Source organism: Fundulus heteroclitus, unplaced genomic scaffold (genome assembly GCF_011125445.2).
Source record: "Fundulus heteroclitus isolate FHET01 unplaced genomic scaffold, MU-UCD_Fhet_4.1 scaffold_115, whole genome shotgun sequence".
Taxonomy (NCBI): Eukaryota; Metazoa; Chordata; class Actinopteri; order Cyprinodontiformes; family Fundulidae; genus Fundulus; species Fundulus heteroclitus.
In genome coordinates, this window is record NW_023396528.1 from 220,389 (window position 1) to 238,296 (window position 17,908).

The window sequence follows — 17,908 nt, forward strand, 5'->3', positions numbered from 1 at the left end:
ACACCAAGTGATACTCTGGGGCTGCTTTGTTTACTTTGGTTCTGGACACGTGGTGTGCAGAGCAATAATTCAGAAAATCCTGGCATAAAATGAACCCAATAATTCTGGGAAATCTGAGGTCTTTGCCCATGAGGAGATTCTTCAGAAGTATGTTTCCGGCTTTAAATAGCATTTGCAGCAGGTCTTAATTGTGCAAGGTTCCTAATATAGTTTCTTAAAAGGCTTTTCGTGATGCTAGGTTAAATATTTTTGAGATTGCACGACTAGTCATTAAAATGGCATTTTGTGTTCAATTTGAAGAACCCACTTGTTGTGTTGAGCTATTTGAGTTGTTTGAGCTGTTTACTACACAGTTACTACTTTGTATGTTTCACAAATTAACCTAATGTGCAGCAAGGGTTGAATAATTTTAGTTAATAATTATAATTTAACTGCAAGAAGCGGGGCTGGAATACAGATGGTCTTACATCCTGATAACAGTTATATGATTATCTACACATCTACACTTCAGAAAGACTTATTTTGTTTGGTCAATATACAGTTGTTTCCTTTCATCCCTGAATAACACGTCAACAAATGGTCTCTTCTCAGTTCAAAAGGGGAAACTCCTCCCTTGCATGTCATCATCATCACCTCCTGCTGGGGCATTTGATAGCTGACTGGAAATGACTTATCTTTGTTGTAATGTTTCTCTTTTTGGCACTGTCATTTTCTTGGCTTTATCAGAATAAAATCACAATGTTCTACCAAAAATCATGTCAAGTATAAATATATAAATAAACTTCCGGAATAAATGCCCACAGGTCCAACAAAGAAGTCGACTTCAAACTTTTTTTTATTCAACATCTTTATGACACAATCAGTTGAACATACAGTGAGTGCTTTATAACTGTAAAACAAACCTATTATAAAACAGGCAGAAATTAATCACACTGTTCTTCATTGCTTCATCGGATGTGTAACCTCTATGGACACATAATCCCTTTTCAAGCATCAACAACAGGTATGTCTAAGATTTGCACATCCCTTATTTATGGCTTTTATACACATTTATTTACAAAATCAACATGGTCTTATAAGAGTGCAATGAGATTTCCAGTCTTAGGAGTTAGAGCTGCGTCTTCGCTCATTGATCCAGTCGCCGGGGTTCACGTCCATCTGCAGCATCTTCATCACCCACTTGTCCCTGCGCGCTCCATCAATAAACTCATCCAGAGAGAGCTCACCTGTGTGACCAAAGGATAGGTATGCCATTATTAGACCCAACAGCAATGAACACAAGCACAGACATATAATACAATTTCACTTGGATCCTTTGACACACTGAGACACTTCAAGGAAACCAAAACAAAACAAAAAAAAAAAAACGGTCAAAATATATCTGCTACAAACTCTCACCATCTCCATTTTCATCGACCAACTCAAATATCCGGTCAACCACTTGGTCTGGGGTAAGCAGATTACATTCTTCATCCAGTTCTCCATGGCAGGCTTTCTTTAGCCGATAAATAGACTGCAAGGGACAGGAATGTGTATTATGTTATTTTTGAGGATCTACTTTTTAAAAGAAAAGAATCTGAAGAATTCACTTGCAGATCAACTCTGCTGTAGATATGTAGAATATTACCTCCACTATTTCAAGAAGCTCTGTTTTGTCGATGCATCCGCTCCCATCTTTGTCATACATTTTGAATGTCCACTTAAGTTTATGTTCCAACTTGCCCCTAAGAACTAAGTTCAAAGCTGCCACATACTCCAGAAAATCTATGGTGTTGTCCTGTGAAATCAGAGAGATCAAATGTAACAAGAAAAATGCAAACATTTGAGAAGAAATTCAAAAAAGGCACAAAATGTGCTATGTAAAATGTCAAATAGGATATGTTTATTCAGATTTTTGCAGGTAATAGTAAGGGATTATTTAAAAAAAAAACTAACTCTACACAGCAAAATTAAATAATATAAAATATAAATTAAAAATCCTTTTGTGTTTTAGCTAAACTTGAACTGCTGTCACAAAATTATAGAGTTGTGTATTAAAAGAAATTCCTTCTGAATCATTCTATGGCCACCAGATTTTGACATTATCATTAAAAAACACTCCAGAATCTAGTCCCAATATACTTACGCCGTTCTTGTCGAAGGCTCGAAACATGTTCTCGATGTAATCTGCCGCCTCCTTGTTGTCAGTGACACCGAAAAAACCCTTGAACTCGTGCATGAATAACGTTCCACTCGGGCATTCGGTAACAAATTTCTTATACCATTCCTGCAGCTCTGCCACGTCGATTTCGTTGTCGGGGTCGCTGTCCTCGCTCAGGCGCTGACCCATGATGGGAAGATTCTTTTCTTACAACTCCCCCAAAACTGAAACTTTTGTTTACATTCCAAATGACCAGTTTAAGATGTGTAACTGGCTTTAATTTTTCTTCTGTGGAGTTCAAACCCCATAAATCTTAGCTCACAATTACAAAACCAAACCTTTCGCTACTTTGCCAAAAAACAAAAAATAATCAAAAATGCACAAAAGGTTCATACAAGCAGAGCAGTCATTAGCCTCTTTGTTGTGGCAAATCCCTCCTGAAAGTGAGGATGAGACACGGACTGCTGCGGGTCACATGGTGAGGGATTAGAAATGAAGACCTGTCATTAACAATTAGTTCATGCAAAGATCACAAAGGGATATCCTTTGTGCTACTTCGTGCACTCACCCCAAACCAGGAAACATCTGAGCATTGTCTGTGAGCATTGTCTGCCCTGGATCCCCAAAATAGGCTCCAAGTACCACTGCATCCTCCATAATTATCGGATCGCCTGAAAAAGATGTGTAAAAAACGTTAAATAAATGTATATCATTGCAGTAGGATAATCTTAAACTGGGCTTGTTCAATGGTAATGCTTTGAAGATATGATTGTTTTTTTTACCTCCCTTACCATTCTCAGTGAGTGTGGTGGTAATAATTTACCATGGTCCTCTCCTGCCGTATTTGTCACAGTTTGATTTATTTTCAACTTTTCAAGAATTGGTCTTACAGCATTACGGGAGCCTTTACACGGTGCTCCCATGAAAAAGAAAACAAATGTATAATACCAAACCGCTCCTTTAAAAAGTTGAACAGATTTTCTCTTGGAGAATGTTTTGAGACAAATCTTTAATCATGGCCGCGTGTTCAGGCAAAATGTGTGTGTGAGGGAATTTACTCCGTTGGACCAGAGGCAAACACACACATGAATGTTGCTGTCTGCCAGCACTTTTTCCAGATGTCCCATATATATCTGGAAAAAGCTGGCTTTGTTGGAGAAAATAATTTCCCTAGTCCTCTGCAGTCTCACCCTGGTACATCTAGCAGAATGTCAGTTTGTCCTTCATGTGTTTTCTGGGAGAAAAAGGGGTTCTTTGGTGAGCATCCAATCACCAGGCCAGCTTCCAAAAGACTCTGCCTTACTCACACCTGTGATCGCTGGACTTTCTAGGGTACCCTGAAGCTTTCTTCACAGCTGATGAAGAACCTCTGTCTGACGTTTTTGAGGATTTCCTAAAAAGTTGATTTCAGTTCAGTCTTACTAGCAGGAGTATACTTGCCTATGAAGCCTTTTAGATGCAAAGGTGCGATGACTCCATGGATTTCCTTGGATGTAAGGGTTGACAAAAAGGGATTTTAAGAATTCCTCTCTTTAAAAGCATTGATTTTGCATTTGTATTTCAATCAGAATTTAAATATCTTCATTGTCCTCATTAACACTTCCCTCTGCATTTTTGTCAGAGCCTAAATACTGCCAATGCCAATTTTTGTTGATAAGTTCACCCATCCATCCGTTATATGTACCCGCTTGTTCTTTCAGGATCTCAGGGGAGCCGGTGCCTGTCTCCAGTGGTAACTTTGCAATTAATTGCATTTAACGTAATCCCTGTTCACAGCAACATAGACTTAAAGCAAATCATAACAATACAACATGAAGCCGTAAAGTTCATATTAAAAGAGCAAGATTAAGTTTTATGGAAGTTTCTGTAAGTCTCAAACCTTTTTTGTATGCATAGTGGAAATGAATGAAAGCGGTTGTGTCAAAGGTCTGTGTTTGTGCACATTTGTAGTAGGGTTTAACAAAAAAAAAATAAATATTACACAAACATAACTGGATTTGGTATAGTCAATCTCAAGTACATCCATTTGTAGAGAAGAATAAGATTTAAAATTAAAGTTGGTAAAATAGAAATGAAATATTAAATTACCAAAACATTAGATTAAAAACAAATAGTCTGGCATGGCAATCTTAATCTTGTCCTAGAATAGAAAGTTCCCGACTCGTCTGATGAGTCACCGAGGTCAAGTGTTCAGTTATTCCTCAAAGCACTAATTACTATTTACATGTCTGCTGTAGTCTATCTACCTAAAGGCCACCAGAAGTGTTTTGGCACTTGTGAGAGGCGCTGACATAATCACGGAAATAACTTCCTTTAGGGGAGAAACCGCAGCACCGAATGTAGGCTAGGACTGCCCCGGCCCATTATATGTGCTGACTGCAGGGATAGTGATAATCTTAGCTAAGATGTGTCAAGGCCGTTGGGAAGTCACTGGATGTTATCCTCTGGTGATTAAAATGATTCATACCCTCTGGTCTTACACAACTGGTATTTTAAAAGTTAACCTGTTTGCTTTCCCTCTCCTAAACACCTCACTTATATTTCTTATGTTCCACCCATGTCTGTACCAGAGGATTGTTGTGTTCACTCCTATTTCTGTCTTGTTTAGTGAACTGGAAAACCTTTAAAAGCAACATTTTAAGATTGAGGCTGTCGTCCATATTATTGGGTGGGATAGAAAAACTGTTAGCCAGGGAACATAAAGTTGTTAGTTAAGATTTCTTGTTTAAATATTTATTATGTCTTAAATGGACATGGATGGTTGGATTGAGCCGTTTACCTAAAGCACGTTTCATACTTAGTTGCTTCCGTTCAAAAGATGTTTAGAACTCCTTAATTGTGTTTATAACACTAAGAAATAAATGTTTTAAACACAATTCTTAGTGCTCAAATTATTTGGATCCCAAACAATTCTGTTTTCTTAATGTTCTTCCAGGATTACCCTGCATTTGTAGAATGTATTTTTTTATTATTACAAATGTGTACTTAACTGAGGGTCTGAGAACTAAACGTTCCCAGACTCTCTGTGCATTTCTGTTTACCCAAAGTTTAAATTTAATGGGGTTCAGAAGCCCAGTTTTCTTAACAGCTCTTCAAAATGGAATCGGCATGAGAACAACTAAGGCATATCAAAGCTGTTCTTATTGCTTTCCTTACAAAGGTGGCTTTCTTGCTACTTTTCCATAAAGGTCAGATTTGTGGCATGCACCACCTGTAGATCTCCTGTGAACAGATTCTCCCACCTGAGCAGGAAACTGGAGCTGGTATTGATCTCTTTTCCGAGGCCACCAGTTTAGGTGGAAAGCCATGTCTTGTTAGGTTCGCAATTATGAATTGAACAGATGTGATGATGTGCTCCCTCATCGTCATCTGTATATTCTAGATCCATGCTATCGGATCAGGAGGCAGATAGCACACGTGACTGTGACACTTAAGCTCACTGTCTAAACCTTTATAAGGCTCACCTCATGTGACAAGATCTGTCATTATTTATTTCACACGATTTTTCCTTCACCTGCATCTCTCCTTTTGTTTTGGCCACTGAGCCAGATCAAAATATTGCTCCAGAAGATGTTCAAAGCTTAGGATATTGTTTGGTACCCTAACCCACAGCTTTATCTATCTGCTGTATGTTTTGGTGTTCATGATGCTTTTTGTTCATAAATGTTCTTAGCAACCCTTTACCGCCTTCACAGGACTGCTGGAGTTATATTGAGACTTAATCAAACAGAAATTTTTTGAAGCCAATTGTTTGCACTGGATATTCTTTGGTAGTTTCAGTGTAGGGAGGTTTTATACATGTGCACGCCAGTTTTCAGATTATTTTTAAAACAACCATAGTATATACCATACAATTCACAAATATGTACTACATTGTGCGTCTATCAGTAAAAAAACAAAAAAAAAAACAAAACAAAAAAGACATTGGATGTGGTTGTAAAGTAACCGAATGTGATATGATTCAAGACGTGAATACATTTTGAAGGCACTGCTTATTTTCACGCAGTGAGGAGGAAAGGGACATGAAGGAAATCATTGAACTGCAGCAATATGTACATAAGCCTTTGCAACAATTACATTTTATTTTATTTCAAGGCTTCGGTGCACATCTTTACCAGGTGTGCCAACAACTGTAGAGGATAATGTAACTATAGTTAAGTGACCACAAATGTCATCAATCATCATATAATAGTTATTATAGAGTACAAATCTGAACAGTGGAACAAAATCTTGCTGCTATTTTCAGAATCCCCTCGCTTGTTAAAACATTTGTTGATTTTGTAACTCGAATAAAAAAGATGCTTAACCAATTCAAATTTGAGCTTTTATTGCTTCCCGTGAATGCTATCACACAAGCTCCACCCTTCAGTTCCCAGCAGTCAGTTTTACAAAGGATGTGGACATGTATTACAAATCTTCAAAAGCTTATTTACAGATAAGTACTGTAAAAATCTGAATTATCAAAAGAGAGAGCTGTACAACTAGGGTGTGACACACAGAAAGTGAAAGTACCTTGTGTTTTGTTCCAGAGTTGGAACTGGAAAAAAACAACTCCCTACTGGCACAACTGTTATATTGGCTTCATACAGAGACAAAGCAAAACAACATTTTCCACAGCTTTTCAATGGGGTGGAGTGGAGAAAGACGAGCAATATATTTATGGTATGTGCTTTATACAAATTATATGCAGATGTCTATGACGTTTTGCTTCACTTTACCAATTAAAAGTGTCCTCATATATCTTGAGACGGCATTCATAAAAAATAAAAATAAACAGCTGAAACTATTGTGCTTGGCCTAAAACAACTTTGTCAAATGCTTCAGCATTGAAATAAACACACAATAACTAAGGAAATTACTATATGTTTGTTAAATTACATGTTTAGATATAAAAAAATTAAGAAAAGGAAAAAGGTTAGAAAACATTTTGTATTGTGAAAAAGGCAGTCCTCGTTATGTCAAATCATTATCTTCCAGTTTAAAGATCTGGTGACCAGTGGCCGTGAGAAGCTGAAACAGAAGAGGACATCAAGATCCTTCTAAGAAGTCTCCAGGTCCACACGTCTCTTGGTCCTGAAGCCTAAAGGTCCACAGTGCTACAGATATACCCTTGGGGTTGTATCATACAGTGTAAAAAAACAAGTCAGCTGGCATGCCTTTCAGGTTAGTCGTGTTCTCCGGGTTCTAATGCCGTCTCTGCACTGTCTGAAGTTTCAGCACCACCCTCTGTTGACAGCTCCGGGGAATTACTACAAGAAGACACCTTTTCACTGGGTAAGCCCTCCTCCTCACTGCTGCTGCTGCTGCTGCACACGGCACTGTCCTGCTCGACGGTTGAATGTGTCTCTGATGGAGCAGCTTGCTCCGCCTGGTCCTCAGAGATGCTGCTCTGAACACTGATGGCAGCACCAACCTCATTAGACTCTTCTGGACTCCCAGGTGGATCAGACTGTGTGCTTGTTTGCTCTAGGAAGAAAGAAGACGGTCCCTTCTTACTAACACAAAATGACAAACAATCACATATATGACTCCAGATATTAAGGCATGAAAAACTACAACTGTGGACAACACCTTTTCAAAGTGACTTATAAAAAGATCTGAGCTATAATAAACAGTAAGATTCAGAGATAATATTAAAATAATGCCTTTATTCAAAAATAGGAAATGTTTCGGCTGTCAACTTTGTGCACATCATGGTTTTCAACCACAGGGTCCCCTTTGACGGCGGGCGTGGGTTATCTATCTATCTGTCTGTCTGTCTGTCTGTCTGTCTATCTATCTATCTATCAAGTGGTCACTATAGAAAAAGCAGTAATGCTCCACTTGTGAAAGTAAATATGTTGGGCTCTCTTTGGCATTAAGACAGCAATTCTTAATGCTACATTGTCAGATAGGACACATTTAAAAAACAAGCGTAACTTCCTCTGAGGTAAGAAAGCTATAAATATTGAAGTTAGCACATGTTTTCTCACTAATGCATCAAGACTCAACAAAGTAGCCAGGTGAAGGAGAGTGTGCAGCATCCCGAATCACTCTCTCAAAAACTGACTATATGAACCTATAGAGGCAACTGCGGTAAATAGAGGAAAACTCATTTTCCACGTCACGCAATTGTAAAGGCATGTATCGGAAAAAAAAAATTAACCATTAAACTTGTGCAATGCTCCTTTAAAGTAAAAAGGAAATGTTCTATTGATATATCATGCACAGGGATGTATATTTCATATATTTTGTTTTCTTAGATTTGAAAATGCCCTGCAATAGACTGGGTTAGGGTTAGGGTCCAGGGTGTACCCCGCCTCTCGCCCATTGACAGCTGGAGATAGGCACCAGCACCCCTCACGACCCCACAAATGATAGACGTGTTAGATGGATGGATGGATGGATGGATGGATGGATGGATGGATGGATGGATGGATGGATGGATGGATGGATGGATGGATGGATGGATGGACGGATGGATGGTTTTGAAAATTGTGGCTTACGAAAATCTGGTCCATTTAAAAATCTGAAAAGTGCATAGAGGAACTTTCAACACAGAAATGTCAGATTAGTGTAACGTAATTCTATCAACTGTACTGTTTAGACACTCATTATTTGATGGGGTGTTCCTTTATCTTGAATTACTATATAAATGTGACACGCCACAGAGGCGCTACAAGCATGTGGTGCTGCTGAGGTGTTGGCACAGCCAAAGTTGCTGTCATAGGTGGTCTTTGTTTCACGATCCTCTCAAGGCTGTGGAAATCCTTGTTGCTTTGTTCAAAATAATTATCTTTTCCTTCCACTAAACTTTCAATTGTCATGCTTGGGGACAGCTCTCTGAACAGCCAGCTTCTTCAGCAGTGACCTTTTGTGGCTTACCCTCCTCACAGAGGGCATCAAAGGCTGGACAACTTCCAAGATGGCCGTCATGGTTGTGTAAGGCCTACACAATAGGCCATAAGATGGTAATAACATTACATGACTGGCTTAACCCTCCAGCAATCGTCAAGAAAATTCACAGAAATACATGCTTGAAATATCTCCCTCTGTTAGTAATCAATCTATATAACGGTAGTAGATTAGTTTTACATTTAAACTGCATTACGGAAATCATTTTTGATCATATTTTAATTTATTGAGATGCACATCTATGCCGGCCAGCTAAATGTTTATCTCCAGAGTTTGTCATATATATATGCCTTAAAAATGCCTTTTAACCTCCCCCCAGCCACATAAAAAAAAAATAATAATAATAATAATCAGGTACTCACAGAATTTTAAAGCTGACTTACACCTCAGACTGTTTTAAGAAATATATTACCATAAAGTAACAATGCTTTTGTTTGTCATTTTTACCAAACAATCCAATCCTACCGTTACCATGTCGGTCAGTATAAGGAAGCCTGAATAAGGATGAATTCACACGTACCGTGACTGTCTGATATGCAGGGTGTGTCGCTGGATGTTTCGCTGTCGCCATCTTCACCACGAGTTTTCTCTTCTGACTCCGGCGTCTCTAAGGAGCTCTCTGGTTCTTCATGACAAGACGACTCGGTTTCTTCTCTTTCTGTGTCGTCTTCTTTTTCGCCAGTCTTCAGTTTCTTGGACTCCTGCTTGTTACCATCAGATTCTTCGTCTTCTTCTGGATGTTTGTTCTTTATTCCATATTTTGGTTTCACCTCATCTTCGGAAGGGGGTGTTTCACTGTCACAAACATAACAATAAAACAATTGGTAATTTATTTATTTTTACTGGCTTTTAGAGATGGAGTCTTAGCAGGATTTGACACATTTTCTGTGTAAACTGAACAATACAGCCACATCCATACTTACTCCCAAGTAAATGTATGTTAAAAGCCTTAACATACATTAAGGCTTAATTGTATGTTAAAGCCTTAACATACATTAAAGGTTAACTTTTTTTTAACCTTCACTTAAAAAAGTGAAGGTTTTTTACGGGAAGAATAAATCTCCTTGGAGAAATGCTCCATCAGTTAGAAGTGAAAAAAGGGAATGTCGCAAAGCTGAACGCAGGTGGAGAAAGAATAGACTCCAGGTTCACTATGACATCTATAAAGAGAGACTTTACAGATATAACTTACAACTGAAAAATGCAAGAGAATCTTTCTTCTCTGAGATCATTAAGAAAGACATTAATAACACTCGTGTCTTATTTGCCACAGTCGACAGGTTAACAAATCCTCCTGTGTCAGTGGCTTCTGAACTCCACTCCACCAGGGCCTGCAATGAATTTGCTAACTTCTTTACTGAGAAAATCCTAAAAATTAGAGGATCAGTTTGTACATCCACACCAACTCTAGAACCAAAGCCGTACTCAGCTGGAACTTATCCTGACAAAATGTCCCAATTCAGCCAAATAAACCACAAAAGCTTAGAGCAGATCATTCAGCAGCTAAGTTCCTCTTCATGCTGTCTTGATGTTCTACCCACAGCTTTCTTTAAAAAAGTTTTACCTGTCATAGCGTCTGATTTGACCCAGATAATAAACACGTCCCTCCTGTCAGGTGTTTTCCCCCAGTCCCTAAAAACAGCAATTATCAAACCACTGCTGAAAAAGAACAATTTAGACAAACTTCTACTCCAGAACTACAGGCCCATCTCAAACCTCCCCTTTATCAGTAAGATCATTGAAAAAGCTGTATTTCAACAATTAAACACCTTCTTAACAACGACCAGCCGATTTGACGTTTTCCAGTCAGGTTTCCGTGCTCACCACAGTACAGAGACCGCCCTTATTAAGGTGTTTAATGACATCCATATAAATACAGACTGTGGAAGAACCACCGTGCTGGTACTATTGGACCTTAGTGCAGCATTTGATACTGTCGATCACTCCATTCTGTTAGAGCGCCTGGAGAACTGGGTCAGCCTCTCTGCTACAGCTCTCCACTGGTTTAAATCCTACTTAAAGGACAGGGACTTTTTTGTATCAGTAGGTAACTTTACATCAGAGATGACAAAAATCACATGTGGGGTTCCCCAAGGGTCCATTCTGGGTCCCCTCCTTTTCAATATCTACATGCTCCCTCTAGCTCAGATAATAAAAAATAACAACTTCAGCTACCATAACTATGCAGACGACACACAGCTTTACATCACCATGTCACCAGGTGACTATAAACCAGTTCAAGCACTGAGTAAATGCCTAGAAGAAATCAATACGTGGATGTGCCAAAATTTTCTTCAATTGAATAAAAACAAAACAGAAGTAATAATATTTGGACCAATAGAGGAGAGATCAAAAGTTAACACACAGCTTCAGTCGCTTCAGCTAAAAACCACCAATCAGGCCCGAAACCTGGGTGTAGTGACGGACTCAGACCTGAACCTCCAAAAGCATCTAAAGACAATTACAAGGTCGGCTTTCTATCACCTGAAGAACATTTCTAGGATTAAAGGACTGATGTCTCAGCAGGATCTGGAAAAACTAATCCATGCGTTTATTTTTAGTCGAATTGATTACTGCAACGGTGTTTTTACAGGTCTGCCTAAAAAGTGGATCAGACAGCTGCAGCTGATCCAGAACGCTGCTGCCCGCGTCCTCACTAAGACTAAGAAAGTAGAGCACATCACCCCAGTTCTAAAGTCCTTACACTGGCTCCCTGTATCTCAGAGAATAGATTTTAAAATACTTCTGTTAGTCTATAAATCCTTGAATGCCTTAGCACCTAAATACATCACAGACTTGTTATCAGCGTATAAACCATCCAGACCATTAAGGTCTTCTGGCTCCAGCCTACTCTGCATACCTAGAACCAGAACCAAACATGGAGAAGCAGCATTTAGTTCCTATGCTCCAATTATCTGGAACAAACTTCCAGAAAACTGTAAAGATGTGGAAAACCTTAGTTCCTTTAAATCAAGATTAAAAACACATTTGTTAAAAATTGCCTTCAACTGTCCTAGTTAACTGAATCACCACTTTTTTGTTCTATTTTCTATCTATATTTTATTCCTACTTGCTTTTATTCTGTTTTATTTTGCTATATTTTAATCATGTAAAGCACTTTGCATTGTCTTTGTACTGAATTGTGCTATATAAATAAATTTGCCTTGCCTTGCCTTAAAATAAATCAGTCTTGTCATCAATTAATCTAATTAAATCTTTTATCCAAGTACGTTTTTATCGCCCCAAACAATTCCTGTCAAAAAAATTACTTAACCATCGTAATGCACGACGCCCTGTTTCCCTGGGATAGAGTTAAGATGTGACATAGAATCCCTTTTTGAATCTGCTTCTCTTCAAAGTGGTAAAGACAAGATAACATGACATTTAACAGGAAATGCAGCTGCAGCTCATCTTAAATGTGCCCTTATCCACACAGAGATAATAATTAACAAGTTCAGAACATTTTTTTTAACAACAGACAAGACTAAAATTTAGCTTTTCAGTAAACACTTTAATTGAGTCTGATTTAAAACATATGAAGAAAATGTGCAAATGACCTCATGCCTGCTGTTAAGTATGGTGGAGCATCTGTGATGCTGCGGGCCTGTTTCTGTTTTAAAGGTCCTTTGGACCTTGTCAGAGTTAATGACAAGGTAGTACCAGGACATTCACTGAAAAAAACTGTGTCTTTTAAGTTGGGCTGGGTATCATCTAGGATGAGCCGATTCGATACGATTCTTGATATTGCTCAGCTTGAATTGATTTGACTCCAATATCGATATTTATTACTTTCAAATTAATGCGCAAAGTCATTCAATCAACAAAACCAGCCAAATATTATATTTATCTTCAATTTATTGAACACTGACATATTAACAGGAAAATAAAGTTCATTTGGTTCAATGCATTTAACGTATCACAGAAACCAAAAATGTGCCCAAATGTCTGATTATAGATTAGTCTCACTTGCTCTTCCTCGCTGTGAACAGTAACGGCGTACAGTTATAACGCCCCCTAGGGGTTTAGGAGGTATATCGATATTGAAAGCCAGAATACCGATCTTAAATTGTTTTTAAAAACATCAACATTAATCTGTGTATCGATTTTTATGCATGGCTCTACTTATAAGCAGGACAATGACTAAAACATATGGCCAGATCAACAAAGAATAGTTCCCAAAACCTCCAATGCAAATTGTATAGAAGTCAAACCCATTTCTATCTGCATGACTCAACTTCATGTAATGTGACAGAATGACTAAGTGGATTGCACAAAGTGTGAACAGCAGGGTAGCACAAGATTGTGGTAGCATTTTACTGCAAACCGTTATCCCATAATTGTCTCTTTTTGAATGTTCTCGTTTTACACATTTTTACCACTAACAACTGTGGGGGATGCTGTACAACAAACTCGCTCATAATTACCTCAGATGGTGCTCCTCGGGTTCAGGGATCGCGTCTGTCTCTTTACTGGCTGGACACTCTGGGAGTCCGTTGGTGGAGAGTGAAGATGACGACGACAGCTTTGGTCTGTTGAGTGTTTTGGGCATGCCTGGTCCATTCACATTTCGACTGCTTGTGAAAACAGAAATGAACAGACTTATATCTACCCTTCCAGTACTCTGACTCTTTGGTTTTGTAAGTAGAAATGTCAGATATTTAGGTCAATGATGTTAAGTTAATTACACCCACCTGTCTGAATATAGAGCAGTGTTTCCAAGAAACATCACCCCATTCATTCTGTTCATAGTTGATGTCCCATTTTTCCTTTTAAGGAATTAAAATAAACACAAAAAGTTAGCTGTTAATGTTACACTACAATTTTTCAGAATCCGTCAGAATAAAGTTGACAGCTGATGTACTTACTCTGACGTGGAATGCAGATAGCTAACCACCATTACATTCTGCAGCAAACAAAAGATTTAAAAATAACAGAAAAAGATTGTTTAAAGCAATGGATAGCACATTTAAAACATATTATATGGCAGAAAAATATGGATTTTAAACCATAACGGTTAGCCTGTATCTTACCTTTTCCAGACCTCTGAGAAACTTGTCTGTCCCCGTGTAATTACGCCTGGGATCTGTAAGCAGCTCACACAGCCGCTGAATGGTGAATGGAATCCTGGAAAGGTCATCAGAGATTTAAGAAATTAAAGGAATAAAGCAGACATCTCGCTAACAGCATCAGAACTGTTTTTTTTTTTTTAAACTGCCTAAGCACACAGAATCTAAGCCGAGACAGATGAGGAAAAAAAGAGCCTCTAACCAGTGAAAACAAGGTATCCTCATTCTGCCTACAATATTTTGTAACCTGAAGCATACAGAGCATCTAATGGTTGCACAATTATTGCCATTGGTCTTCTTTATAGAGATCAAAGACATAAATAAAGAACTATTGTGAAACCTAGATGTGTTGCACTGTGGATCATTACAATTAAATATTGTGCTGTCAGATCAGGTTTGGTATGCAAATGAAGCATAAACAGGAACATGACTGTTAGGTGAAAAGGTTTTGCATGAAACCTTAAACCTAAACCTAAATATTAGCATCTGAATAAATAATTTATGTCTGTTTTTATAATTTTTCTTTTTGTTGCCCTAAGATATTTAGGCTAAACACATATAAAGTTCAGCTTCCAGTCCCTTTCATGTCATATTTCCACAATAGATGCACAATCACAGACTTCTTTTTACAGATCATGTCCACATAATGTCAATAAAATCTGCAAAATCCCAGGATTGTGTGTTTTGTAGGCCACACAGATGAGATTGTGGTATAATGCATCCGCATTCACTATCAAACGTGTGTTGAAAATCTCCCATTTAACCAATTATCGGGCAGAGCTCTGCATTGTGATCCTCACACTGGCTTCCCAAATGCGTTCACGGCTTAACATACAAGCGAAGTTGTCCGCCATCTGAACATCTTATTTTCTGCATCACACTGCTAAAAAATGTTTTTCTCAGATCAGACAGACACTAGAAGATTGTACAGTAGCTCGGCTCTGTTTGCACCCCTGCAGCAGACCTGATTGTCTTGTCTGCAATATTGTCTAACTATAAGATCCCATAATCATTATGGCATTGTGACTTCCTCACATGGTGGATCAAATGCGCACCAGGGATGTGTGGCCTTTCACTCCACGCTGCATGTCGGGACCTGTCACAAGGATCACGAGGCGGTAAGAGCATGTGTAGATAACAGCATGAAAGATCTGATCTGAAAAGGTCTGCTGACATGGAAGCCATTTTTAAAGGGTTTGGCTTATGGTACGGCAAGTAATGTGTAATGATCGATACATTTTTCCATTTTATCAAGGTTACATGCAACAATGCAGTGCTGCGCAAAGTTAGGAGATTGCATGATACTGCAGAATATTGAGACGATGATATCACTTGCAATAAATTTACATCTTAATCACGCCTATTTTTCTCTGTTTGATAATGTCTTTTACATTCTTTGTGATGTTTAAGATTTTAGACCCAATCCTCGTTCCTAGGTCTGGGCATCTACTTCATCCAATAGGCTATTATGACATTATCAGCATGTAAAGTGTGAATTAACTATACTCAGAATGTAAAAGCAAACTAATACTGCATTTCAAAGCATTCACTGTAATGATAATATGGCAAAGACCGATTTTACAATAACAACATTTGCCATACATTGTGTTTCCTTACTTGTATTATGTTAATGAGAAGCTTGTGATTTTTTTCCCCCATTCTTTTGTCAAACTGCAAAGTGTTTACTTTATTTTCACTCACCCATTGTAACCATCCACAATCTTTAAGATCCTTTTCTTCATTTCTTCAAAAGGAATATATTCCACATTGGGATCGTGAGTGTCTCTCTCCTCTGGCGTTGAAGCATGAAAGTCCTCCATCACTTTATCCAGCTTAAACAAGAAGTATGTTTTGAACTGTGACCACGGGATCCTAAAAGGCACAAGTAATGTTAGAAAAAGTGAAGAAAATCAGTAGACTTTAAAAAGAATACATATGTGTTTGTGTTTCTGTAATGTAATCATGAGCAGGTTGTGCTAAGTTATGCGTCATCTTTACAAGTTCCTACTCACATCGGTTGTCCCGTTTTGGCGACATGACACAGGAATTGCTCAAGCGTGGGACAGATCTCTTTCTTCCCCCTTTTCTCAAAATCTGTCAAAGGTCACAAGGAGTGAACAGGGTATAAATATTTGCCGTTATTAGAATTGAGACAACTGTTTTACAAGTATAAGGACATCAGAAGACATGAGTATGCACTATACACTATGGGGTGAGCTAGGAGTTCGTCCTGTATCCAGTTGGTTGCCGGTTCAAAACCCCACTCGAACTGTCTCAATCGTGTCCTAAACCTGCTTTGCCTGCTGTCAGTGGCGCTTCTGTCGGGGCAGTCGTGGCTACAATGTAGCTTACCACGTCCAGCGCATAAATGAATGTAGTGTAAACACTTTAGGGTCCTCGGGACTTGATAATGTGCAATACAAGTACTGGCCATATACCATCTCACACTTGAAATAATCCTGTCCTAGACTGGAGAATTATATTACATGAGACAGATTTAAAAAATATATTATTTATACATAAATACTGGCCTAAAGAAAAGTATGCCTATGTATTGCACACTACACACTCCATACTAGGTTGGGTCTCCTTTTGCATGAATTACTGCACCAATGCGATGTTAATTGGAGCCAATCAGCCAAGAGTGACTTACAAATCTAGTTATAGCTGCAGCCTAAACCTTGTGAATCTCCCCCAATCTTGAATCAGCTTGGCTTCATAAAATTTTCCTCTCAGGGCTGCTTGAACACCTACCAGACTTTTTCCTTTCACTTAGCTTTCCATTATTGCGCTTTGAGGCAGCACTCTGAGAAGCTAGTTTCTTTCACTATGAGCATTTGCGGCTTACCTTTAAAACTAACTCACTCCTTCTGGGGGTGTTAATGACGTTCTTGCATTTAAAAAAGAAAATCCTCTTTAATAGTCTTACTTATACTAATTTTCTGAGACATCGAAATTAGTTGCGATTGCTTTTCATTATTGTCCAATGATTTTAGCCATATACCCGTACAAGTAACAGAAACATATATTGCCAATATGACTTTTACTTTTTGAATAGAGTTACTAAAATGCATTTACGTTTTTGGTGATATTCTTATTTTACTTTCAAACTGACATCAAGTGAATCATTTCTGTTGCTGATTTAATTGGTTATGCCATAGGAAAACAGAAACAGTTAGGAAAAAACACCAATAAAAAAGTGTCAGTTGTCTAAACAAGCGCACATCACTTTCAAATCAAAGTTAGCAGTGTATTGCTAGCAGTGTGTTCCTGAGCTAGGTGTTTACATAACCGTGTCAGAAGGAAACGGGTTAAAAGTGTGGAATGTGACGGATTTGTTTCCACCAAAATGTACATTTAAAGCAGTCAAGCCAAGCCAAAGTTAATTCTTCGTTCCCTAAGAATATTCTTTAAATATTAGTCGTACATGCATATCGTAGGGTAACGTGCGTTACGTAGTTAGCAAGTAATAGCGATTTACAGTGGGGAAAATACTTGACTTAAATATCTAAAAAAAAAAAAAACGTATTATCTAGTAACATAATTGTAAACATTGCCTTGAAACGCTTCCAACAATGCGTCGATATCCATAGCTGTGTCCAGTCCACAGGCAGGAAATGCTTGTTGGTTAGCAGAGCAGCTAGCAGCTAGCAATCCAACAAAGCTGCTGGCAGTGCGGAACTGCGCATGTCTACGATTACGTTTGCAGTTTTGAGGAAGAGCTGGAGATCAACAAAGGTCTTTATGCAACTTGGGGTTAAAAATAAATCCGTATAGCTTCAAGAACAGCTTGATCCCACCTCGCAAA

At 38.4% G+C, this 17,908-nt stretch overlaps 2 protein-coding genes across 3 annotated transcripts; both read right to left on the minus strand.

Annotated features, from left to right (window-relative positions):
- Positions 1–817: 817 nt before the first annotated feature.
- On the minus strand, positions 818–2,599 carry guca1b (guanylate cyclase activator 1B). The gene is made up of 4 exons (XM_012865845.3): positions 2,126–2,599; positions 1,628–1,777; positions 1,399–1,513; positions 818–1,226 (listed from the first exon to the last, which is right to left on the minus strand). The coding sequence occupies exons 1-4, from the start codon at positions 2,327–2,329 to the stop codon at positions 1,102–1,104; spliced, it is 594 nt and encodes a 197-aa protein (XP_012721299.1). The 5' UTR covers positions 2,330–2,599; the 3' UTR covers positions 818–1,101.
- A 3,847-nt stretch (positions 2,600–6,446) lies between these two features.
- Positions 6,447–17,827, minus strand: LOC105928581 (serine/threonine-protein phosphatase 4 regulatory subunit 2-A). 2 transcript variants are annotated; one of them, XM_012865912.3, is made up of 9 exons: positions 17,658–17,827; positions 16,113–16,194; positions 15,802–15,972; positions 14,065–14,158; positions 13,900–13,937; positions 13,726–13,800; positions 13,459–13,605; positions 9,555–9,829; positions 6,447–7,606 (listed from the first exon to the last, which is right to left on the minus strand). In XM_012865912.3, the coding sequence occupies exons 1-9, from the start codon at positions 17,689–17,691 to the stop codon at positions 7,305–7,307; spliced, it is 1,218 nt and encodes a 405-aa protein (XP_012721366.3). In that variant the 5' UTR covers positions 17,692–17,827; the 3' UTR covers positions 6,447–7,304. The 2 variants fall into 2 exon arrangements, with proteins under 2 accessions (XP_012721366.3, XP_021173925.2); XM_021318250.2 differs by having other exon boundaries at positions 13,459–13,608.
- Positions 17,828–17,908: the final 81 nt, after the last annotated feature.

What these genes read in the sequence shown, in the direction of transcription:
- guca1b (XM_012865845.3), bottom strand. Translation starts at nt 2,329, where the DNA reads ATGGGTCAGCGCCTGAGCGAGGACAGCGACCCCGACAACGAAATCGAC. An exon ending in AGCTTCTTGAAATAGTGGAG is followed by an intron (nt 1,514 to 1,627) that starts GTAATATTCTAC and finishes TGTCCCTTGCAG; the next exon opens with TCTATTTATCGGCTAAAGAA. An exon ending in GGTCGATGAAAATGGAGATG is followed by an intron (nt 1,227 to 1,398) that starts GTGAGAGTTTGT and finishes TTGGTCACACAG; the next exon opens with GTGAGCTCTCTCTGGATGAG.
- LOC105928581 (XM_021318250.2), bottom strand. Translation starts at nt 17,691, where the DNA reads ATGGATATCGACGCATTGTTGGAAGCGTTTCAAG. An exon ending in ATTGTTGGAAGCGTTTCAAG is followed by an intron (nt 16,195 to 17,657) that starts GCAATGTTTACA and finishes GACCTTTGACAG; the next exon opens with ATTTTGAGAAAAGGGGGAAG. An exon ending in TTCTCAGAGGTCTGGAAAAG is followed by an intron (nt 13,938 to 14,064) that starts GTAAGATACAGG and finishes TGTTTGCTGCAG; the next exon opens with AATGTAATGGTGGTTAGCTA.